Source organism: Centruroides vittatus, unplaced genomic scaffold (assembly GCF_030686945.1).
Source record: "Centruroides vittatus isolate TY-2023 unplaced genomic scaffold, ASM3068694v2 contig_2726, whole genome shotgun sequence".
In the NCBI taxonomy this organism is placed as follows: domain Eukaryota; kingdom Metazoa; phylum Arthropoda; class Arachnida; order Scorpiones; family Buthidae; genus Centruroides; species Centruroides vittatus.
The window spans coordinates 381,070-407,527 of NW_027121735.1; the positions used below are offsets into that span (position 1 = coordinate 381,070).

The following is a 26,458-nucleotide window of genomic DNA, read 5'->3' on the forward strand; positions in this document are numbered from 1 at the left end:
GTTTTTAACAGGGGACATAACCTGTATAAGGCGCACTTTAGGAGATTGCATAAGTTGCACTTGTACATCCTAAATTTACACAAAATAGAAGGTTTTTAACGGGGACATAACCTGTCAAATTTGATGTAGTCCAGATATTTCTCCGCCAAACTTGTTCTGCGACTACTCATTTACAAGAGCTTCATTGTAACCTTCAACGGGCATCCATCAATGTCGTTTATACATTGATCGATGGCTTATTTTCAATAGTTTATTATTTTATTTCAATCCGATAGATAAAAACGAAATCTTCTACAAAATTGCTACATGACATCCTTTCGAATGTAAACATCGTTTGCCCGTTTATCGTAATTATAATCTGAATCTACAATGTATTGATCCATTCTTCGGGAGAATGAAATGTTGAACTTTACGAAAAATTGGTGTTGGTGTCTGGTGTTTTTCTATTTTTTTCACACGCAATTCAGACTTTCTAACAAAGAAAATTTCCAAAGTTATATTGCTAATTTTTTTCCTTTATTTTCAAAGTTTTATACAGTAATTTATTTTCTGGTATATAGAAAAATAAAATGTAAAAAAGGTGATATTTCTCACTCCTTCTGCTTATTTTTATATATATTTATTTATTCGTCTTTTGCGGGGTCTATTGATTGGTTCGGTCTGGCCATAGTGGGATCGGTTGGGTAGTAAAAGAGGGGATGCAACATACCTGGGCCTTTTTAAAGAGGGCATATCAGTGGTCAAATGAATAAAATTATTCGACGCTGGTAGCTGGTTGTAGGTTTGCTCCTGAACAATGGCCTGGTTACGTTTATAACACAAATAAGGCCCGGTTTTTCATAAAAAGTCATCTTGGGAGGCATCCCTACTTCTGCAGATCGCCCGCAACACGTAAATAGGGGCCGATCTCTTACAGAAAATCCTCCTGGGAGGTACCTCTACCTTGGCAGATCGCCCGCGACAACTAAATAAGGGCCGGTCTCCCATAGAAAGTTGTCGTGGGAGGCATCCCTAATTCGGCAGATCGCTCTCTAATCGCGTATAACAACAACAACACTTACGGCACCCGAAAAATACTAAATTATTCTTCTAACTTATTTAAATCGGATATTTAAAAGTTTTCACTGTTTGTTAACATTGTTTTGCCCCCTTTTTTAATGTACTGCGGCCGTAAGAAAGAAGTTTCCCTATCTTCTCTCGACCTCCGAGAGGCCCTGCGAATAATCATAAAAAAATTTCCGAGGATTTGAACTCGATCCTGGATCCCTCAAATGACTCTTTCTTTCCTCGGCCATCTACGCTCGAATTTCGTTCTTCTATTACTTTAAATTTAGTTCTAAAAACACTTTCAGCATATTTTAAGAATTTAATTTCTGTTTTTCGTACGTTTTATTTACCCATTTTTCGAAGCAATTTTAAAACTTGGTTGCTTTTTTATGAGTTTGTATATAACCTATAAAAATCTTATCTGTATATATATTATAAAAATATATAGCTCGTTTATAATTCTCCGGGATTTTATTCGTTTATTTTTATCCTTTTTCTTACTTAACCGGTTTAAAAATAAATTTTTAAAATACTTCTAACTTGCGATATTGCATTAGAGGGCGCATCTAGGCGGCTGGCAGCTTAAGTAAGAAAACCAATGAAATAGTTCGTTTTATATGAAACCGTATCTGTAATTGGCTGCTTACTCCGCTGCTCGCCACCTGGAGGCGCCCCGACTCCGCTACAACCCCGGCAAGATTCTTACGCTATTAATAACTTAAAAAGATAAATGGAACATTTCAGCAGCTAATTTAAAATTATAAACACGTTCTTTTTCGAATTGAATAAATATTTTTAATTAATGAATATCGTATTCTTAAAAATGATTTATCGATCCGTAAAGTTATATGACTTATGTAACTGACGTCATTTATGGATAATTTATAAGAAAGATTTACCGGTAGAGTTGCGAGGATTGATAACTGACGTCATTTATCGAAATTCGGCGGATATAAAAAAGTTTTTTCAATGTTAAATTTGCGTGTCTTATCGATAATTCATCACTTATATCAAATTTGTATCGATCGCCTGATATTTTACGCTTATCAAAATATCTATATATTACTTCACCTGTCAATTTTTTTTTTTTTTTTACATTCGCGATCGGTTTATTAACTTTTTTTATAATATATATTTAACGCTTAAAACCAAGCTTTAATTAACTTTAAATCTGTTCCGAATGAAGAAGAATGGAGTTTGACCCGAACGGGAATCGAACCCGGAATCTCTTGGCAGAAGCGTGGAATGCTTTAATTTCTTAATCGCTAAATACTACTAAATTAAATTACATGTATATACGCATGTAGCGCTTAAAAACGGAGTTGTACTTAAGTTAAACAGAATAAAAAAATGGCGCAGATGAAGAACCGAACAAGAATCGAATCCGCGTTCCACGCGAAAAACTTTTTCATTGAATTAAATCTGTGTAAAGGAGTGAAAAAATAATAATAAATTTCGTTTCTTTTTCAGTTTTAAGCGTAACACCTGTATATGCGAAAGTATGGGATAGAAAAATGCTAGATCTCTCCAGGCAGAGAAGATTGTCTTCGACTTCAATAGAAAATCGACCATCGTGTATGCCCGACACGGTAAGACGATACTCATTCTTCTCTTACGAAATTTAAGAGAATATTTTAAAAGATAGAAAAATTAGAAAATTTAATATAAAAAATTTGTCTTTAAAAAAATAATAATAATATAAAAAAAACTTTAAATCGAGTTTTATATCGTAGAAGTTAGCACTTTGTCGGGAATTTTATTGGAAGGCCATAAAGCGGAAAAGAGACGATATAAAAATAAAAATAAAAAAAATAAGAAAGAAAATCTTTCCTAGTAAAGGTTATTTCGTTTAAGGGAATAAATAACTGTAAGATGTTATAAGAAACCAGTAAAATCGATACATATATATCGGATTAAAGCACGGAAATAATCGTAAAGCCTTCTATATATACGGCTCAATAAGTTTCGGATTTAAAAATGTCAACTTTCTGAAAATATTTTTTTTTTATAAATAAATAAATAAAATTTATATTAATATTTAAATATAAATATAACTTAATTAAAATAAGATTAAAATGACATAATTAAAGTTTTAATTAATTTTAATTTGGTAAGTAATTACATTTCAGTTTTTAATTTTTCATCAGGTGGCGCCAAGCGGGCAAGTCAATACCACCGATCGTCTGCGCCGTCTGCGCTTTAGTATGAAAGAAAGGGGATATGCTGCTTATATTGTAACTAATAACGACGAGCATCAGGTGAATTTTTAATGAGACACTCTTTAATTAACTATATAAATGCTATTAATTTATTTTCTACAAACTTGTAGATTTTGGTGATTAAAAGAAAACTTTTCAGACAAGTAGAAGATGAGGTTAAAAAAACTAATTATTCAGACATATTAAATGCATGTATAAACAAGGATATATATATATACCTTGTCCCCTTGCCTCTTACGCAATACTTTATATACACTTTGTTTATTGACAGTGACACTGGCATATAGGCAATGATGGTTCTTGCTGTTCTGCAGGAAACCATAATACTTCATACAACAAGGCCCCTCTTGTTGTTCTACAGGATACCATAATAATACATAGTTTTACCATGATACTGGGTGGCGAGCAGCAGATGTATCCAGGATGGCCCTCCCAAGGAAAACGTGGTGCCTGCACAAATCTGGGATTCCTGTCGAATCCGGGCAAGCGATCCCGCAAAAAGTTTGAGGGATTGCTCGACTGAATTCGTGTGGGTCCTCTGGGCAGTGGGATGATGCTTCGACTCGATCGTTCGGTACAAAGTAGAGCCGTCGAACGTTTTTTCTGTTCCACTCTGGTGCGGCATTAGAATGAATAACTGTTCGTTTTAATGTTGCATTATAATATCACACGTTTTAACATTAAAGGGTGTAATTTAATACTTGGGAAAATTTATTTAAAGCAATGCGAACGTTGAACAGTACAGCTGAAAACTTCTACCATTGGTGCATAATCTACTTCTTTTTCTACTCGCACCGAACACAAATAAGTGCCTTGAAAACGTACACTACCTCAAACATATTATCCACTTCTAAAGTATTGTAAACATGCAGTTTAAAATACTAATTGCCATTATGATTATAGATAACATACCGTGTATCAACATGAATGTCTTTCCAACAGGATTGATATTGATCCTGTAGGGTCGATGAAAGATTGAGAGGGGGGTCAATAAACTTTGCAAATACGAAAAATGTTTTTTAATTATATAAAAGGGCAGTTGCATATTATACATATATAGTAGAATATAGAATAAATTACAAAATATAATTACTAATATATGAAAATATTTTGTTTCAGAGTGAAATTTTAGCAGATTATGATAAAAGACTGCAGTATATTAGTGGATTTTCTGGTTCAGATGGTAAAATTTAATAATGTTCTATAAAATATGTATTTTATCATCGAAATGATATAAATATTAATTTGTTATTATAAATTTTAATATAGGAGTGGCTGTAGTTTTAGATGACAAAGCATTGTTGTGGGTGGATGGAAGATATTTATTGCAAGCTGATTTTCAACTGGATTGCAATTGGGGTGTGGGAGAACATGAACAATCTTTTATTGGCTGGCTGAAAGAAAATTTACCTGAAGGGTCCAGAATTGGAATTGATCGACGTTTAATTACTTGGGAAGAGGTACCCTGTATTATTTATTGTTCAATTTAATTCTTTATCATAATAGGGATACAACCCTATTACAGAGGGAATACATTTTTTAATTATCTAAATCTGAAGATAAGACAAATTAAAACAGGTTTATTTTTTTTTAAAACATTGAACTAAATGAACATAAAATGACAGACAATAGCTTTTTTTATTTTAACATAAGTTTCATTAATTACTTTATATAAATTTTTCTTTAGATATGTTAAATTAATCTAGAAGTTAAAGTTGAACTTCCTGGAATTAACTTACAAAATATATAAATTTTTCACAAATTGCTTTATTTATATTACACATATACAGGCAGTCCTCTACTTATGAACTTTCAAAGTTACAAACAAAGCCGACAGATGGCGGGTTAACCTGTCAGCTGCGCACTCAATAATCCGAAACAACACCGCTGTTGCGTACAGGTTTTGTGGTTTTTAAAGTGGTTTTTCAATTTGCGATATCTCGCTTAAAAATTGTAGTAGATATAATCTGTTTTCAGTTTTCTATCACGTACGTATTACACTTTACGATTGTTAACTTCAAAATATTATGTACGTTTAAAAAAATTAATAAAATTTAAGATTTTAAAATATTTAAAAAAATCGTTTTTTTATAAATTTTCCATTAATTTGTTACATACGTTACTTAGACATGTATATTTTCTGTCAAATAAAAAAAACTGCAGCTTTCTAAATCAACGTAGAGAAATAATACAGCCTATAGATTATAACGCTGATCGGCTTGGGGGGGTGGTGGCCTTTCTAAATCTAGGTTAATACACTTTTATTACTGATGATGTGTATTTGATTCTATTTATACGTTATTTAATTTATTGTACTAATAGTAGACTATAATAAGCGATTATTACTTTATTATATTAACGACTATACATGTATAGCTTATGTATTACGGAAGTACCACCATAACCGGAAGTACTTTGTTTTTTGAAAGAATTATGGCTGAATGGCTTTAAAAACAAGCTTATTTGTTAAATAGGATAAATATACATAAAAATTTATTAAATTCATGCTAAAAGTAGATAAGTATAACGATTTATAATTGTTTGTTTACGTTTGTAGCTGACAATGTAGCTCGAAGTTGGTATAACTTTTTCCAAGAAAGTTCCCACCCCACAAACCCAAGTCAATGCTCAAACAATGGTCAAAGGATAGTCATTTAGCTATAATATACCAATTAGAACTTAACAGGCATGCTAAGTAGGATTTTATTGTCAAATGAACAAAAGAAAGGTCTTCCATAGACTTAACATGGAATGGAGGAGTTTTGTGCCTAAATTTAAAAATACGGGGTGGTAACAAATATCTTATTCGTTGAAACAGACTTAGTCTATGTAGATAAAAGCCAATCAGTGCTTAAATCGCCACCAACTAGTTAATTACGAAAGAAAATTGACAGTTACTCCAACTGGAGTACTCCGCAACAGTTTAACGAAAACCGGTTACTCCAATAGCAGTACTCCGCAAACAACTGGCAGTTGGTTATTTTTTATGTATAGTCAAGTTTATTTTTGAAGTTTACGTTAAAATATTTACAGTACATACATATGTACGTTTGTAGTTGTTTTAAATGAGTAATTTTAATAAATAATGTACTGTACATGTGATCGATTTGAATTTATACTTCCCTTTAACAATCTTAATTCAACATTATTCAAGTAGCCTAAACATTACATAATTGTAAAAACAACGTTGTATTTGAGTTTTTGTGCCAAACATCGTCTTTTTGAGTTGCGAACGACCGCTACGAACGGATTAAGTTCGTAAGTAGAGGACTTACTGTATTTTTTAAAATATTTAAAAATAAATGTAATAAACTGAGACTACACTTCTATATAATTTATCAAAATATTATTTAGAATTTTTCATAGTGATTAAACTAAACAAAGTATTGTAAATAAACAAAATATCTTTCATAAAATTTTTTCTGAAAAACTATTATTTGTCATAAGAAGTTGGCATTGTTGCGATCTGAACATATTAATAAACTTTTACAAATAAAAATTGCATGCTCTTTCTAAGAACTTTTCTCTAATTAAACTGTTTTATGATGATAACTTGTTTTAGATTTGAATAATGGGATATGAAGGCTTGAAAGATTTTTTGATAAAATGTATATTCATCAAAATACAGTCAAACCTGTTTTTATGCGCTCTTTTTATGTGCGATTTTTATTTGTGCGATTTTTTTAATGCGAATTTTTAATTTGTGCGGTATAGTTGGCGACTAGTCTCGTGCGATTCGTCATGTCTTACGTTGACTTATTATAGCTAAATAAACTTATTATAGCATAAATGCACTTATTATAGTAATATTATTGCATGAATATGCGAAAAATGAAATAATTTACTTATTAAGTCAACAAAACACCACCTGGACAAAAATATGTAAAACAGACGATAGACCAGACGATGCAGTCAAGTGCTGACATCTGTTGTCAATAAATTCTATTTCGTACGGTTTTGAGTTATTTTCTATGTGAGACTTTTTTATGCGGTCCCTGTTGACCGCATAAAAAAAAAATATTTTTTAATTGTGTTGCGAAAACTATTATTTACAGCCATTCGTGAAGTTTTGTGAGATTTTTTTTTATGCGTTTTTTTTAATGCGGTCCCTATCCCCCGCATAAAAACAGGTTTGACTGTATAATCTTTCATCTATTTATTGTATTTACTTTTCATATTTTAAATTTTAACATATATAATTTCTTCTTTAATTTATTTAGTCTTATATTTCTAAAATTGTTTAGTTGTTTTTAATTTAAATATACAATTTAAAGTGTAATATTTATTGATAGCATTTTAATTTAATTATAGATATTATTAAGAGCAAAAACTGTCTAAACTTATTATTATTCATCAATTAATATCAAAAATTATTAATCTGTGTGTCTTAGTTATGCTTAGTACATTTGTTTTAGGAATTTTTAATTTTTTCATTAAAATAATTATTACCTATTTTGCATTACTGTTAATTTAAATATTTGAATTTTAATTTATTTAGTGGGAGAGGTGGCATTATGAATTAAATGAAAAAAAAATGAGATTAATTGGAGAACAGACAAATTTAATAGATGCTATTTGGACTATAGCACAAGGAAGACCTTATGAAGTGGTTGAAACAATTTTCATCCATGACTTAAAATTTGCTGGTATGTTCCTAATTGTATATGTAAACAAAAGATAATTTTTTTATCTGTTAGAAAATTATTTACAATTAAAAATACAGCAGACCCTTGATTTAATGGACTAATATGAGTTTCCCAGTTAATCCATTAAATTGGAATCCACTGTTGCCAAAAATCTGTTAAATTGAATATGTTTTAACAACATTTATTAATTAATGACTTGAAACCGTGTCGCGCTTGATTTTTGTTGACTACGAACACAATATAGTGCTTTCGAAATCTGGAATTAAAGAAAAGGGTTACGCTGTTACAAAAGCAAAAAGAATTAGTTGATAAACAAAAATGGTTCATACTCAGTGAGGATAATGAACGCACGCCTAAACTGAATATCCAATTAAAAACCCACAAGATTGGTGAGAAAGTCAGGCCAATTGTAGATTTTAAGAATTCCACATTGTATAACCTTGAAAAATTTCTTAAACATGAACTGAACCAATATCAAAATTCGTATTACTCAGTTAAAAACACGGATGAACTGAAAAAACTGAACATTGAAGAGACATATAAAATCGCCAGCTTAGATATAGTGGACATGTACCTGTCGATAACATGGGATATAATCGAAAATAAACTCACACAACTTAACATGAAAAAAGAAAAAATAGATTTAATAGAATTTTGTTACCGTAGTAACTATTTTCAAATAAATGATAAATACTACACACAAGTCAAAGGTATCAACATGGAGTCTGTTATAGGACCTAAATTGGCCGAGCTGATAATGATAGACATTGATAAACTGATTGATAATATAAAAGGAATAAAATTTTACAGGAGATACGTCGACAACATCTTGATTATATATGATGAAACACAAGTAAAAATAGAGGAAATAATTAAGTTGGTAAATAATATAAGCAAAACTATACAATTTAAAGTGGAAGAAGAGGATAACATAGAGCACAAGTTGAGTTATTTAGATATTACGATAAAATGAAGAGAAAATGAACTCGAGTTTGAAGTTTACAAAAAACCGTGCACAATAAATACAACCATAAAATACAGCTCAAATATCCCTTTACATATAAAAAGGAACATTTTTACCATGGAATACAAAAAAAAATCAGAAACAGAACAAGTAAAATAATTAATACGCAAAAAAATATACTGGAGCTAAAGAAAAAATTCATCGTAGATGGCTATCTGAGACGATTACTCGACGCATGGGAAAGAGAGCTTAACAATCCGGATATCACTATAAGTAAAACAGAAAAATTAAAACTCCAATACATTATGTTCCCATACATTAAAGGTCTGTACGAGGAAATAAATAAAGAAACACAAAAAATTAATATCAAATTAGCACCCAAGTACGACAAGCTATCGGCCAAAATCAAAGTTAGGCAAACTGTTAAAAAAGGAGCACAACCAATAGAAGAAATGCAAAATATAGTTTACCAAAAAAGTTTATATAGGTGAAACAAAGAGACAAATGAAAATAAGACTCAAAGAGCACATAGCAGATCTTAAATATCGTAGAATTAATTCAGCGTTTCTCGAGCATTGCACGATAAATAGTTGTAACATTGATCAAAATAACATAAAAATTTTACACAAAGAACCTAAGGCATATGATAGAAAGTTTAAAGAAAGTGTCGAAATTTTTAAGAGTCAGAACAGCATTAATAAATACTCAAGCGTTAAGATAAATGGAAACTGGCTAAAAATGTTATAAAACATATTATAAGAATTAATATACACCAAAATCTTCAATCATAGTCACGAAAATTCAACTCCGCATCAGTTAACCTCGGACACGAAAGAATATGCTAATAAGCACGACAGTTGAAGTGCCGTGAAGCAAGAATCGGATAGGATACGAACGAATAATTCAGACAGTTCAGTATTGATTAGTGAATTGTGGTTCCTGCAACCTTTTAAGTTACCATGTACGGAAAGAATACTGATTTTAGTCGAAGTTTAAAGTTAGAAGTTTTAAAGTTAAAAAGTTTTTAAAACCAACATTCTTAACATTAGTTGTAAAGTGCCATTTCCTGAAACATTGGTTGTAAAGTGTCATCGTCTTAATATTTAGTTGACTGAAGAGGGGCATATTAGGCCCGAAACGAGCTACATACGCACGTAATGCTTGTCTCAACTAAATAACGGGGAGAAGAAAAGCCAAGTGATCGTCGAAAGCACTATATTGTGTTCGTAGTCAACAAGAATCAAGCGCGACACAGTTTCAAGTCATTAATCAAGCTATTGAAATAGAAACGGCTGGCTTCAACCATGGAAAATCATAAATCCAGTCAAAAGAACAACACTTATTAATATCAAACTTAAAATGCACAAGATGTGTTAAAATGTTGATAATATCATCAAAATTATAACAATGGACTTACATTAAGTAATTTATATGAACAATCATTGATCCAATCTTTCAGCTTGTTCTATTTGTGAATAAAAAAAAGTTTTAAATTTTTCTTCTGAGACTAAAATAAATTTTTGTTCATTAAATCAATGATCTACTGTATAGGCTATAGAAATGTTGTGTCTTTTTATAAATTATTTAAGTGAATATATAAATATAGATTTATGAATTAACTTCACATTATACAAAAATCAAATGATGATTGATTATCATCACATTTATTATATTTCATAAATTAAAATTTTTTAAATAAATAAATTATATTTAGTAAAACAATAAATAGTTGAAATAAATTAATGAATTCATGTAAACATTATTACATATCAACATATTTTATTAATAAAAAATTTAACATTTAATATTTTTTTAGACAAGTTTTTAAAATATTAGAAGAAGAATTTTTAAAATCATTTATTGGATGACATTAAAAAAAATAATAGAACAACATTAACTAAAGTCTTTTATTTACAAATTTAACTCAACAACATTGATTTTTCAATGTAGTTATAATGTTTGTGTTGGAAAATTCTGTTTAAATGATTCATGAAATGTAATGGTAGATTTATTTAATATGCTCAATTTGAATAACTTTACTTTTTTCAATGTTTAATCCATTTTTACTTTTAAAAAATAAAGATATGAAGTCATGGTAACTTTTGTTATTAAATTATTCAAGTATTTCTCAGATTGAAATAATTCTAATTTCTAGGTAAAAGCTGGGAAGAAAAAATTCAGGATTTAAGAAATATTCTTCTTAAACAAAACATTGATGGAATGATTGTTACTGAATTGGATGAAATTGCATGTAAATTTTTCTTTTATAAAATGCTTTGTTTTAATACAAACACACAAAATCTAATGACAAAATTTACAAAATTTGTAATTTGTTTAAACATGTAAAAATATAATAAATATTATTTTATTAAAAAATTATTTTTAAAGTAATAAATATTTTATTTTATTTTTAAGGGTTGTTTAACCTAAGAGGCTCAGATATCTATGGAAGCCCACTATTTAAATCTTTTGCATTTATATCACAAGAACACATTAGGTAAATATATATTTATTTGTTTTTTTAAGAATTAATATTTTAAAATAAAATTATATATATTTTCATATTTTTACTTTTTAGTTTGGTACTTTGATAAAGAATATGCCAATAGGTTATTAAACACTTTTAAAATTCATTTGTTTCTAAACTTAAGGTTCCAAATATATAGTTTTTAATTTAAAAGTAATTTTTATTTTTGTAATGTATTATGTTAATACAGGTAGGCCTCCTACACCGCGGTAGATACGTTCCTTGAAAATACCGCGTTGTGGGAAATCGCGTTATAGGAGACACCAACTTAATACAAAAACTGGGATTCAGTTCTAAAAAGAGAAAAACTGCCTTTTATGGTGTAACATTTTCATCATTTTTTAAATTTTTGTACATAAAAAGCTTAAATAAAATAAAACATCATATAAAAACTAAAAAGATTATGATTTCAAATCAAAATCAAAAAGAAACATGTTATGCTCAAATTCAGTCCTCGTCGTCACTTATTATAGCTGTTTCAGAATGTTTGACTGGCCTTATTTCAAGATCTGAGCTTGTTCTATCAAGTTCCACTGCACTTATGTGATCCGTTGCGATTTTTCTGTTGTGTGAAAGATAATTCGTTTCTAAATACCTGAAACCGCATTGTAAAAGTACCTCATTGTAAGAAAATTTCTGCATTTTTCCAACCGCGTTGGAGCGAAAACGCATTGTAAAGGTACCGCGTTGTAGGAGGCCTACCTGTATTTAAAAAATTTCTCTTGTACTTTTAGCATTTATGTAAAAGGATTAATCTAATGAGATTGAAATTATTCATTTAGTACATTTTATTAATTATGAATTATTCAATGAATATTTTTATACAAATTATAATAAGTAATACTCTTAAATACTTTTATTCAGTTGATTTGTGTTTTTATTAGAGAATCTTATGGCAAATTGATTTCTATAAATATGCAGTTTCCTTGAGTTTTTAAAAGCTTTTAGCCATCATATATGTATATTGTATTACTCACTATAGCAATAATTGTGTTTGTATACTTACTACCAAATAGTTTAGATAACAGTAAGAAATTTAGCTGTATACAAATAATTTTTTGTTTATATTTCAAACTAATGATCTTTGCTATCAGTGAATCGTTTATTCTGAGATAAATGATTTAGTAACTTTCAGCAGTTGGATATGACATATTGACAGTTTAATATTAATTTGATTGAATGATTTTATTGCAATAATATAAACTCATGCCGTTTTATTGGATTTCTTTTCCCGTAAAATTGTAAATATTAATAAATTTTTCTTTTAATTTTGAAGAATGTCAGTTATAGCCAGAAAATAATAATTAATATTAGTTTATTTCAAGTTATAGATTAGACAGAAGTAACAAAGAGTTTTACATTAAAACAATTCAGATACCATAATTGGCTCCACTGTTAACTTTTTCCCTTGTATTTTAACTTTGAATACAAATATTTAAATACAGAACTCTGCTTTATTTGAGTTTCGCTTTTGTGTTTACATACTTAAAGAATTGGAGTTTCATTCATTATTTTATTCTGTTTTAAATAAAGATGTTTATTATTATTATAATTACTATAAATTATGGATCTAATTTATGGGCTGATTATAAATCTATTAATAAACATATTAACTATAGTTTAGTAACGAGTAAAGTTAATTTTGCAAAATACAAGCAACATAATTTACTGAGATTAGAAATTATCTAACGTAATAAAACATTTTACTTGTTTGTGAAATTAATTTTTATTTTATGAATATAAACATTTGAATTTAAATAAATATTCAAGCTTATAATTAAAGGAAATGAGTTTTATGCAATTACAATGGTTAAATAAATTATTTGATTGTTTCCTCAAGTTCTTGGCCTGAAACATTTAAAACATTTTATTTATTTACAGCATTATTTAGCACATTGTAGCAACAAATATTGAAAAATTAATCTATTTTGTTATCTGATTTGCAGGAGTCTATATATATATTGATAACTGATCATTGTGTAATATAAAGTATACTGTGCATACCATATCAGTATTATATTATTCTCTTTTGTAGTGATATTTATTTATAATAAAATCAGAAATATTAAATAAGAATAAGTTAAGAAAATAATTTTAAAAATAATAATAATAAAAGGAAAATGGAATAATTTTGTTTAGGATTAAGAAAATGATTATAATTTAAGATCTGTAATAAATCTGAGTACTAAAGAAATGTTTATTTTTTCCAAGGATAATATCAAATTTACAAGTGAAAAATTTATCTGAATAGAGTTAAGAGATAAATCTAACTAAAAAAATCGGGGTTTATTTTTCTTCTGTTGAATAAAACTGTACATTAAAATGAAGCTGAGGTTTAAAAAAATTAGAATAAATATAGAAAAGAAAATTAAATTTTATTTGAAATATTTGTGACAGAAAAAAAGCTGAAAAATTGATTTCAAAATTTGATGCTTTGTTGTATATAAATATATAATAAAATTAAATAAAAGTGAGAATAAATGTATAAAGTCACACAATTTTAATGATAAATTTGGATATAATTTAGTGCATTTATGGAAAGAATTTCGTTATTGATTGTAATTAGTTTTAAATTTAAACAAAATTATTATAATTTTAATTAATGACTTATAATTTTGTATACATTTTTTTATTTATTTTAATGTTTCATAATTTGTTTCAGACTTTATGTGAATTTAGGAAAAGTAACATGGGAAGTCAAAAATCATCTGAAAAGTGAAAACTGTAATAATAATGATTGTGTTCAGGTAAATAATAATAATACTTTAATAGTTTCTATAATCTAATTAATCTTGAAGCAGATTATAAATTGAGTAATTTGTAAACTACATTGAACATTAAATTATATGGGTATGATGTCTGCACGTATTCATATATGTGGTAACAAACATCAAACTATATATAAACATTTCTTTACATGGCTATCTATTTAATTTAATCTTACATTAATTTTTAAATACTGCAAAACTGAATCTCTTATCTAATTATTTCTTTGCTAATAGTAAAATTTTCTAGTTGATTAAAGTGTAAAAACTCTTATTTCTAGTTTTCCATGAATATAAGGTTTACCGAGGTCTCTAGGTAATGACAATTTTAATGTCATTATTACTTTCTAATGCATATATTAACAGATTAAAGATTAAGGTACAGATTCATTAGTGTATCGTAATTGTTCCTTATTTACTCTTAATTCAATAAAAAGAAAAATAAAACATTTCTTAAAGCATTTATTTACAATGATCTTAAAACATTTATTTAATATTCTGCATAGAAGTTCTTTTAGACAAAGGTGCCGAAATAAACAAATAATCATTATATAGAAAATACAATCTGAATCTTCAATAACTCACTATAATAAGAAAACAACAATGTTTATGATTATTTATGATGACTTGTTTCTAAAATAAATGGATTTTTATTTAATCTAAGATCATGTCATTAAGTTCATGCAATTACTGAACATTTATTTTAAAAGATAACTTAAATATACAATATATATACTCTGAAATAGACTTTGATATTCACCACCAATTAGTGATAAACTCAAATATGAAATTATAGATTAGAAATTTAGGGTAATTTCCAGTTTTTGCATGAGATATTTTGAATTTCTCATTTGTTTCATTTTTTGCTGATTCTCTGTTTAACATTAAACATGAACATTTATTTAATGAATTTTATTATTCAATTGCATTATTTTTTTGGCCTCTACGATGATAAAATCAAGAACCAAATATTGTTAGATTTAGTCAGAAGCTAATTAGTTCAGAATATAATATAACCTAAAGATAGACAATGCTAACATTTCATATGTATTTTAATGATTACTGTATATATTTTTAAATTCATTCTATATTTTTGATATTAAATATTTGTACATTTTAATCAATACATTACATTGTCAAAAATTAAAGAATAATGATGATAATAAGATTATTGTATTGCTTTCGTGATAAAATGCCATGTATACCGTATTGTTAATTGGTGAAGTGAGAAGTATTTTGAATACAAAACACTAAAAATATAAACATAAATGCCAACACTTCACATTATACCCACCATAGATTCATTAAATACAAAGTAGTGTAATTAAAATATTCATAACTCCTTTTTTATTTATACATAAAATAAAGTAAGTTATTGGCAATCCAAATTACCTCAATGTTTGATGTGACATTTTCAAATTAGGTAATGTCATGATTGCATAATATTGTTTAATACTACTAAAAATTATTTTAAAATTATTATATTTAATAAAAAAATTAATGTTTCAAACTAAATTTCCATTTTAGTTCTTGTTTTACAGATAAATAAATTTTTGTGCCTTTAATTTTTCAAGTGCTTAGGCATATTTTAGATTTTTAATAAACATATTAATGTAAAATTAATTTTTCATTTAATAAATTTTCACTTAACAGTTTCAAGGAAATTTTATAAAACAATTTATAAAAACACTTTCACAAATGAAGAAATTATATCTGTAAACATTTGTTTTTATTATTATAACATTGCTGTTTTTTCACGTTGTTCTTCCTCCAACTATTCAAATTAATAAAAAAATTATCACAATTCTGAATATACCTTAAAACCTATGCAACACTAAAAACCCATATTAATTTCTTAAAATTATATTTTGAAAGCAAAAATATATTATTAAGTTGCATTTATTCTTTAAATACTATTGAATAAAGTGCTTTCTCTATTTTAAAAGTAAGTTAGAATAAGAACAAACTCTACAATATATGCTAATGACTATATGGGAACTAATTGATTATTTAAAATAATCTTTATTGTGAATATAAAAGGAAGAACTAAAAAGTATTTGGAACAGGTAGATATATTATATTCTTTACTTACAGAATTTTTCATGTAGTCTTAAAAATAAAATGGAAATTTTGTTTATGACACTGTTGTACTGTGGCATTTGTTTGGATTTGCAGTGTTGTTAAATTTTGTTTTCTTTTTTCTTGACTTTGGAAAATTTATCTTTCTTTTCATTTATGTGATTTCCTATAAGCTTTACTCATCATATTTTATAGAAAAATTTGCAAAGTCTGCAAATTTTTTCTCTTCAAATAACCATAAAGGTTCATTTCAGCAAAAGAATCTGCAGTGTTACTGCATACAGACTATTCCTTTATTGAAAATACCAAAACACGTTTAACTCCCCGTTTAGTTATTTCCATTTCAGAAATAATATTGGTAAATGAATAAAACAGTTGAATTATTTAGAAGACAATTGAAATAATGGTGTTCAATTATCTAATAAGGGTTTTTACCATTTAATTGGTTATTGTGTATTCAACCAGATGACGTAATTTATTGCTTCCAATATAAAACTTAATCACATGTTAATATTTCTTAAATACTTTCAAAATATTATTATTTTCCATCTACTTTCAATATTGCTTTGAAATATAATTATTCTCTTTTTAAATACATCACTTTAAACAGTTTTGTTATAGATTGCTCTTCTAAACATTACTACTTTCATTATTTGAGAGAAATTTTTTAATATTTGTGAATATTTCTGTAAAAAACAATGGAACAAGTTTGTACAAGATAAGCAAATAAAACAAAATTGATTTCATTAGGAGAGGATCAAAAAGAAGCCAACAACAAAATTTGTTGACACCACAACAGAAACAATTATTCAATGTACGTAATCACCAAATAAAGTTATGCATAGCTTTTGAAACTGTTCAATATTTCTATTGTTGAAATTGCCATTTTATACTTTATACCATCGTAGTTTAGTTTTTCTCGTGATTTTCCTTCAAGAAAAACAAATATTGGCTCTCAAAATTTCCTTTTCTGGTCCATATTTATGAAATTACCAGCAGCCTGGCATTTCTAAGGCAAAGAGTAATAAGAACAAACATTGGAATTAAAACCATATTACAAGTTTAGTTATTTTAGCCTGGGCAGTACTTGGTATATCTGATAGTATAACGCAAGTTCAATCTTTCATCTGCATAAATTTCTTGGAAAAATACATTTAGATGTGGTGTTGTTGACAAAAAATTAGTGTATAGTAACAATATTTAGCATTATCTGTCACATTCCATTTTATTTAGAAAAGTTGGAATTGGAAAAATGCCAATTCTTCAAAGAACTGAATGCATTATTTTAAATTAATCCCATTTTCGAACTGTGTTGTTATCAAACATGACATTTCTAATTATGAAAGAGTAAAAACAGTTTGCATTTATCATATATATTTTCACGACATATTAAAAATGTATATTAGTTAGTTTATTGTTGTTGTTATGAATGATTAATAAAATTAATGTTTTACATTGATCTTTTAAATTTCATTTATATATGTACAGGATCTTCAAAAAAAATGCTATCTCATATCATTTTAAATTACTGTAATTATGTTAATTATTACTTTAAAACAATTTAATATATTTCAAAACAGAAAAATTATCAACTAGCTGTACTAGCTATTTCCTCAATTGACTACTGCAGCTTCCAGCAAGATGGGGTTCTGCCTTGCTTTTATAGGGAGTTCACAAACTCTTGAATCGGCTGATGGGCTGGATACCATGGGCCCAACGACAGTATATTACCCTTCTGGCCACCCAGGTCCCTGGACCTGATACCCTGAGATTTTTTCTTATGGGGCTATGTGAAAGATGCATGTCATGTGATATGAGGTGCACATATTGAGGGATTGTAAGGAGTAGTATGAAACTTGGAGAGATTTTCTATGTTTTGAAATACATTAAATCATTTTCAGGTAATAGTTAACATAACTACAATAATTTTAAAATGGTAGCATTCTTTTTGGAAGATCCTATATGTATATATGTATGTATATATATAACATATTTTAGCAGTTAATAGCTACATTTTAAATATATTGATCAGATTAGGAGATAAAAACATTATATTAATAGAAGTAAATAATATACAATTAATATATAAAGTATTTTTATATATTGTCATAGCAAAAATCTTGATATAAATCTTTTTAATAGCTTCGAGCCTATAATTATGTTTACACTGACCTGCATAACCTCTTAAAATCCATTGAAAGTGTGCTAATATCATATTCTGTCAGCTTTTCTATATACAACCTCATACCAAAGGTGAGTTATGATTAAAATAATACAATACTTAAAAATAACAAAATATCAATTTATATTGCCTACATAACATGACATGACATATTTATTGACAGATCAAATTGTATGTTCTGTGACAGAATAAACTTCGAACAAGACAATCACCCATAATAGCAATGAAAGCCATAAAAAATCCAACTGAAATCAAAGGCATGAAGAATGCTCATGTATGTATATTTCCTTAAGATAAAATAAGAAAATTTTACTTTTTTTCTCACAATTTACATATGTTATTTTAGATACGTGATGCAGTTGCCATTATTGATTTTCTGGCATTATTAGAAGAAGAAGTAAAAGCGGGGAAGCACTGGGACGAAATGAGCGCAGCCGAAATGTTAGCAAAGTTTAGAAAGTAATTGGGGTTTGTTTTTATTTTTTATTCCTTCATCATTATGTAAATTTTAATCAAATATATTTGATATTTCTTTTTCTTTTAAGAGAACAAGAATATTATAAAGGAAATAGCTTTGAGACCATCTCTGCTTTCGGACCAAATTCAGCTATTGTGCATTATGAACCATTGCCAAGTACAAATAAAACAATCGACACAAGAAATGTTTATCTGCTGGACTCAGGAGGGCAATACCTGTATGAAATAGGTTACTATATCAAATTAATTTACAAAAAGTTAAATTTTAAATAAAATTTACCATACATTTTATTAAGAATTCTAATTACAAAAATATTGAAACTTAAATTTTTATTAATAAAATGTTTTTAAAAATATTTGCATCTTTTTAGAGATGGAACAACTGATATTACTCGAACGGTCCATTTTGGCAAACCAGATAACTTTGTGAAAGTATGCCTATTAACATCGTACAAATTGTATTTTATAAACATGCATATTAATTAACCTTTTTAATTAATAGGAAGTATATACACGCATTTTAATGGGTGTCATCGACGTCATGACGACAGTTTTGCCAAGCAAGGCCGGTTAGAACGTTTTACCGTTTTTAATTAAATTTTATTTTAAATTCTATGAATTAATTATAGCCTTTCAGGTGTCACTGTTGAATCTTTTGCAAGAAGATACCTATATCAAAAAGGATTAAATTATGCTCATAGTACTACTCATGGAATAGGATCATTTTTAAATGTTCATGAGAGTAAGAATTTTCAAGTTATATAAGAATAATTTCAAAATATAATTTTGAATAATAATGCACATTAATCCTTCTAGTTACATGAATCACTTTAATCAGTTGAAAAATTTTAAACAATTAACTTCAAAAAATGTGTTTTTTGTATCAGTAACCTCTTATATAGATGTGTACACTATTTAAAAAATAACTTTAGACTTTTCTATATTGGAAAGAATAAAATGCCGTATTTGACAATATGGAACGGATCCCTATTTTAAACTGCTTTCCACGACTCCATCTACACACTGTTCGTGGAACCAATTACTCATGTCAATGGAGGATTACTGTATTATTTGAATATATCTAAATTGTGGTAATATTAAATTTTTTTTCTCCAGATCTAGTTTTCGAACCTGGTGCCTTTTTATCAAATGGTAAAAATAATCTTTCTTTTAAGTTTCTTTGATTAAATTAAAATATAATAAACATTTAATTTTTTTTAATATGTCAGAACCAGGATATTACGAAGGAGGGAAATTTGGAATAAGACTTGAAACCACGATGATGGTTAAAGAAATGCCAAAACAGGTTTGATTAAATTTTTTTTTCTATTTTTACATTACAATAATTTTAAAGAACATTCAAAACTATTTCTTTAACAGACTTTTGAGCCATCCTGTATTATCATATATAATACAGTAGAGCATCGATTATCTGACTCAATTGGGGACTGGGGTTGATCGGATAACCGAAAAAACGAATAACCAAAAAGTATGAAAAAATGCATTATTAGTATAGTATATTAGTATATCCCATGTAATTAGTATATTAGTATATCGCTATTAACCTACTTTGCGTTGAATTTCCATCAGTGTTAAGCCTAACAAATTTTTTTTTTAAATAATAATTGTCACTATTGTATCATTAAAAAGGATTTCTTTGTTTTGCACAAAATAAATACAGTACTGTACTGTATATTGAAACAATATATATTCGGGTTACATATTTTACATAAAGTAGGCCTATACGTTAGAAAAAGAAGTCCAAAATTTTCTTTTGCTTCACAGCTGACCCTCGTTTTTTTGTCACTAAATCTCGCACACGTTTTAAAAACAGCAATAGCGTCGTTAATAAAATTAAGCCTCGTTTAAATACTGGTTTCCTTTCCATGGTCGAGCCAGTGTTGCCAGTTAAAACACGCAAAAATTTAACAGAAATAATATTGAAGTAGCCAAGACATAGTCAAATATTGTAGCGCCGCATCACTACCGGACATTTGAATTTGCCCACTAGAACGCGGTCGGTTAACCGATGTGACGGTTGATCAGGGTCGGATAATTGATGCTCTACTGTAATAATAACCTGTCAAATTTAATAGATTACTAAATTTAATAATTTAAGAAAAAATTAAACTTATAATTAATGTTTAAATTTATTAGTTGAATGATATTAATTTGTTATTGAATGATTACTCTTGGTTATGAGTAATCCGAAAACACTAATCATTTCAATGTAAATTGAAATCGATAAAACAGCTGTTAAGTATTTAAATTCTTAGAAAAACAGGAAATACAAACATTATCTGATTTAATTTTAAAAATGTACAACAAAGATGATGATGAATCAGGAAATTCTTAATATGGATATCAGTATGGGATCTTTTATTAATATTTCAGAACGAAATATTAATAAAAGTTAAGATAAATCCATCATAAAACAATACCTTTTTTATTCACTTTTATTCCCATAAACTAAACTAAAATGATAATGATCTTCCATCTATCAAACTTAAGAACGATTTTTATTAGTTAATTTTGTTATGTTTGATTTCGTTAACAAACGAGGGGAAACTCTTACAGCAAAATTAAATTATATTTCCTAAATTAAATAAATCAGAGAATTAAATATCCTTCTTGACAAAAGTGGAATGAGAATGTTGTGCAAAGTTGAACCACACTACAGATTTTTTCACAAGCAATTGATTTACATAAATTATTTGAATATTTTAAAATTAAATGATAGAGATATTTATATTGTTACTTTGCAAATAAATTCTTGTTTACTTCCAACAATTTAATTCACAATTTTATAATATATTCAATAGAAAATAAAGATTAGAACTTGGAATTTCAAAATTATCTGTTTAAATCGAATAAGTTAAGAATAAGAATACTAAGCTTTATGGATGTTAGTTTCATATTTGATTAATTTTTTTTAAGAAAATTTATTTAAATAATCTGTAACTATAATAAGCTTAATTAAAACTCATTTACACAATATATTAAAACAATATTTGATTCCAATAAGGCTGAATATCAACAATTTTTTTTTTTTAATGTTAATATACTTTTTAAAGCTAATATGCCGAAATTTCTTTTTATTAAATTCTTAATTTTATGCATTTCTAACTTTCAAAGAAACAATATATAAACATTGAAATAAAACATTAATAAATGTTTGACTAATAGTAAGAATGCTTCGTTTGCTTATTAATTTATATTTTTTGACTGAATTTGCCGATCAAGAATATTCTACATCAGTTATACAGCCCATCCACAAAATAACTCTTCTTGTCATGTTATGCATACATATACAAATTTGGCCAAATTTTACAGACTTATAGAAGTGACAGACTTGCAACAGACTTATAAACATGAATAAAAAGTCAAGGGCCAGTTTTTTGAACTGAAGCATCATTTCTGTTTTTTAAATCTAACTACATAATGGTTCATTCATTTTAATTTTTTTACTATTCAAAATTTTCTTAATAATCAGCTCATTTTTATTTAATCCATAAGTTTTAAATACAAGATTTTTAAAAAAATTTATTAAAATCCAAACTTGTCAATGTCATGAATGCTGAAAATTTTCCCTGTGAGTATCTGTTCAGGCCTATCAGCATTAATGTTCCCTCTAATTTTTTATGTAGATGAGTGGAACATATACTTCTCTGAGCAAAAAAAATTTTTGCTGAGCATATGTATATAAAATCTTATTTTTTTTGTATAAAAATTAAAATAATTAATTATAAAGTAGAGATTAAAATTCATTTTAAAACATACTTCTGTACAAAATATTATCTTTTGTCGATGATTTAATGTATTTAATCGAAATATACATAGCAATAATTGTATTCTGTTTCAGACAGAGTGAGAAATAAGTGAACAATTCAAATCGGGGTGCATGCTCACCTGCACAGCACACAAATTCTCGTGTGCGACAACAATTTGAGCAGTGCATGGCCACACAGCTTAGAGGGAACATTGATCAGCATCTTGCCATTGATTCTCAAACATATTCAGATAAGCCAGGGGCATATTGAGAATTGTTTTGCAATTTCTTTTTACAAACCAGTCTCTTAGAACTTTTGCATTTGCAATTGGAGTAGCATAAACCATAGCATTTAAATGTTTTCATAAAAAAAATCTAGAAAATTTAATTTAGGAGATTATTCAGGCTAAGTTTTAGTTACTCCTCTTCCAATATATCTATTTAAATACTCATTACCAAGATATTCTAGTGCATGGTAACTTAAAATGTGGTACCATCATGGACAAAGAATATTTGAGGTCAAATATCCAGTAGAACATTCTCTAATAAGATACCTGGTTCTTTGTCCAAGAAATGTCTATAATCTTGAGGTGTGAACATTGAAGACCGAAAAAATGAACTGTTTAACAAAGAAACTGCAATTAGTAAACAAATTTAATTACTAATACATTAGTTATACTTTAAAAAAAAAACAGAAATGGCCTCACTACATTTTGGATCAAAAAACTGGTCCTTGACTTTATAATCAGGTTTTTTTCCCTCTATTAGCCTTTGAAATTTGGTCAAACATTTCTGAAATACCCTTATACATATGTAGAGGGTTGGGACACTTTTGATGTACAAACTGAACCAAATAAAATATTCATAAATATATGGAAAAAGTTTTGTATGAATAAAAGTATAATGTTTTTAGCCAATTTTTAATACTTTTAAAAAATTAATTATTATAATCCATAAGTTTTAAATGTGTCAGTGCATATGATAAAGGACCACTATTAATAAGCAATTTGCAAAAAAGAATAAAATAATAGACTAAAGAATATCTTCTTACTCACTTACTGGAAGTAATGACAAACACCAAAAAAATCTTTAAAATCCAGTAACACAAAATTAAACAAAAGTTATATGTTCCAAATTGTTTAAAAATATTTTGCAAAACATTCGGTTCTACGCATTCCGATTTTGAAATTCCATTTGTTTATAAACCTGAAGCAGACCTTGGTTCAGGTCAAAAGCATTTGTTTAATTTTTATTAAACATTTTATTTGTGTTAATGGATTTTAAAGGTTTTTTTTTTTTTTGGTGTTTGTTAAAATAACAGACTCTTTTCTCGTGTATTTTGGCTATTATTAATAACAATAATGGTAAAAAGGAATGATAATTATAAATATATCATCTTGTATTCAAATATTTCATCTACTGGTCCCGTACATGCACTGACACAAATACAGTATTTTATACATTCACAAGCAAGGACCACTTGACAGCTTTTTTGTAATTTAAGACAAAATATTTACACTAACACACTAATACTTTGACTTTCTAGCTTATCCTCAGAGGCATTAACTATTGTGACAGAAGCACGACACTGATTCTAACACCAGATATTGTAAATACCCCTCTTACTAGCCCCTACTCAAAAAAGACAGAGAACTGTATGTACTAAGAAAGTTGTAGAAATAGATTTCATTAATATTGAAAACCAGCCTACCAATTTACATTGCATGTTAGTGACCTTGATTGCTGTTGCAGTTCCATTTATCATCATATTTTCTTGCATTTTAACTAAAATACTACTACAATTAAACATTGTTTTAATTTAGGCACTTATTTGCTATTACTTGATTATGTTACAAGACTAGTTAACACTTACAAATTTTGTAATTCTAAGTTTGCCAGACTCTGCTTCAGGCATGGATTTTGTGTTTGTTGGCCATTAATAGGGATTGTTTGTTTGGAGTGTTTTAAAACAACTAAAATGTAGCATTGCTCATAAAATTAACAAATAAACTAACAGACCACACCTCCCCATGAGGTTCAAAACCATTTGAACCTCAGCAGTTCCTGTCTTCTATCTTTAGATTACAAGATTAGAGTTTTTTTCATTCAAATTCTCTCCTTTCCACATTTTTATTTGTGACTTTATCATTATAAGTTAATTGTGGCTGGATAAATTCAGATAAAATAAGAATTAATATAGTTCAAACTTAGTTTTAAATTTAATACAGGTACTCCTCACTTTACGACCTATCGAGTTTCGACCTGCAATTCGGGGAATTCCCTTTCTCGGCTTGAGTGTCGGTCAGTGGCGAATAGTGACATGCGCACTAAGCGTACTATAATAGTCTTTTTATGAATAAATTTGAAGTTTGTTGCATAATTTTTATAAGTTTACAACGATCCTATATTCTCGGTGCAAGCTCCTCGCTTATCGACAAATTCGCTTAACGACGGAACGGAACTCGGTCGTAAAGTGACGAGTACCTGTACTTATTAAAAACTGGAAGGTTAAAGTTCATATTATAGTGGATCCATTAAAATATTTGAAAATTTGTCAGAAAAAGCTTTATTAAATTAATATTTTTGTATTCTTAAAGACTATCTTTGGATTATGTCAACATTCAAATTTTAATATTTAAATATATATAAATAAATATATATCTAGAAGTCTGTATTTGAATCACCGTAAATTGACATAACCAAAATAAAGCCTTTAAAAAAGGCAAAATTGAAACTTTTCCTGCTGGATTTTAAAGATTTTGAATATTTAGTCATCTCAGAACTTGATATGTTATAATAATATATTATGTGGTTTATATTATAACTTGTAAATCTCAAAATTAAATTATTAATTCTATCGTAATTTCTAATAATGGCAAATCTTAAACTTACATAATTTATTTTCATTTAAAATTAAAAGGATTTTTGCATGCTTGACAGAATATGTTTATTAACTGCAATTTCTTGTTATTTTTAATCTGAACAAGTATTCTTGTTCAAAATTAATTCTAACGATATAATAAAATTATATTGTACAGTACATATAAACAACATCGCTAAACCCGTATTATAAGACTAGACACCAGCCAAATGCCAAAACTCTATAATTAACTCTATAATGTTAATACAAGATGGCGCCTAACGCCTACCTCTAGAGCCAAATTAGTAATTAGCCTTAAAACTAACCCGATAGAGTTTCGGCATTTGGTTGGTATTGTACAGTACAGTTGTATTTCTGAATTTGAAAACTGATCATTAAAAGATTTGACACTACGTAAACAATAAACTGTTACTTATGTTTCGGAATTTAACAACTGTAATTTAGATGATCAGTATTTAATTATTTCAATTCAAAAACATCAATTTTTGCCATAAATTATTTTAAGGTTTTTGTGTCCTTACTTACCAAAATGTGGCTTCATTCTCTCAAACAATAGTATTAGAAGTAGGCAGATGTTTGAACAGATGGCAATATTGGAGCAAGCTCAAATGATACAATGAAGCTTTTCATCTTACGTTACAAACTGCTATAACAATGATTCATCCCTCTCTTCACCATCTGCCTACATTTACATTCATCCATTTTTGATCAGAGTAAATGGAAACGATTTTTAAATTGTGCTGTATATAATCACGAATTTGTACAAAAATTTACGAATTGCCTTACTAAAACTTTGAAATAAAAAAACACACTTTTTAATTTATATCCAATAAATTAAAAAGTGTGTTTTTTTATTTCAAAGTTTTAAATTTATGGTCAGTTTGAATTATAATTAATTCTAA

The 26,458-nt window shown here is 27.6% G+C and overlaps 1 protein-coding gene across 1 annotated transcript in view; it reads left to right on the forward strand.

Moving 5' to 3' along the window:
- The window catches only part of LOC136971818 (xaa-Pro aminopeptidase 1-like), a 53,959-nt gene that overhangs the window by 20,683 nt on the left and 6,818 nt on the right, over window positions 1–26,458 (forward strand). Inside the window, exons 2-18 of the mRNA XM_067266318.1 lie at window positions 2,518–2,636; window positions 3,195–3,305; window positions 4,386–4,449; window positions 4,536–4,726; window positions 7,765–7,912; window positions 11,032–11,127; window positions 11,292–11,373; window positions 14,066–14,150; window positions 18,390–18,500; window positions 18,617–18,703; window positions 18,776–18,888; window positions 18,975–19,124; window positions 19,278–19,338; window positions 19,409–19,475; window positions 19,544–19,648; window positions 20,023–20,058; window positions 20,136–20,212. Of these exons, the coding sequence (XP_067122419.1) occupies window positions 2,518–2,636; window positions 3,195–3,305; window positions 4,386–4,449; window positions 4,536–4,726; window positions 7,765–7,912; window positions 11,032–11,127; window positions 11,292–11,373; window positions 14,066–14,150; window positions 18,390–18,500; window positions 18,617–18,703; window positions 18,776–18,888; window positions 18,975–19,124; window positions 19,278–19,338; window positions 19,409–19,475; window positions 19,544–19,648; window positions 20,023–20,058; window positions 20,136–20,212 (1,703 nt within the window). The remainder of the gene's footprint in view (window positions 1–2,517; window positions 2,637–3,194; window positions 3,306–4,385; window positions 4,450–4,535; window positions 4,727–7,764; window positions 7,913–11,031; window positions 11,128–11,291; window positions 11,374–14,065; window positions 14,151–18,389; window positions 18,501–18,616; window positions 18,704–18,775; window positions 18,889–18,974; window positions 19,125–19,277; window positions 19,339–19,408; window positions 19,476–19,543; window positions 19,649–20,022; window positions 20,059–20,135; window positions 20,213–26,458) is intronic.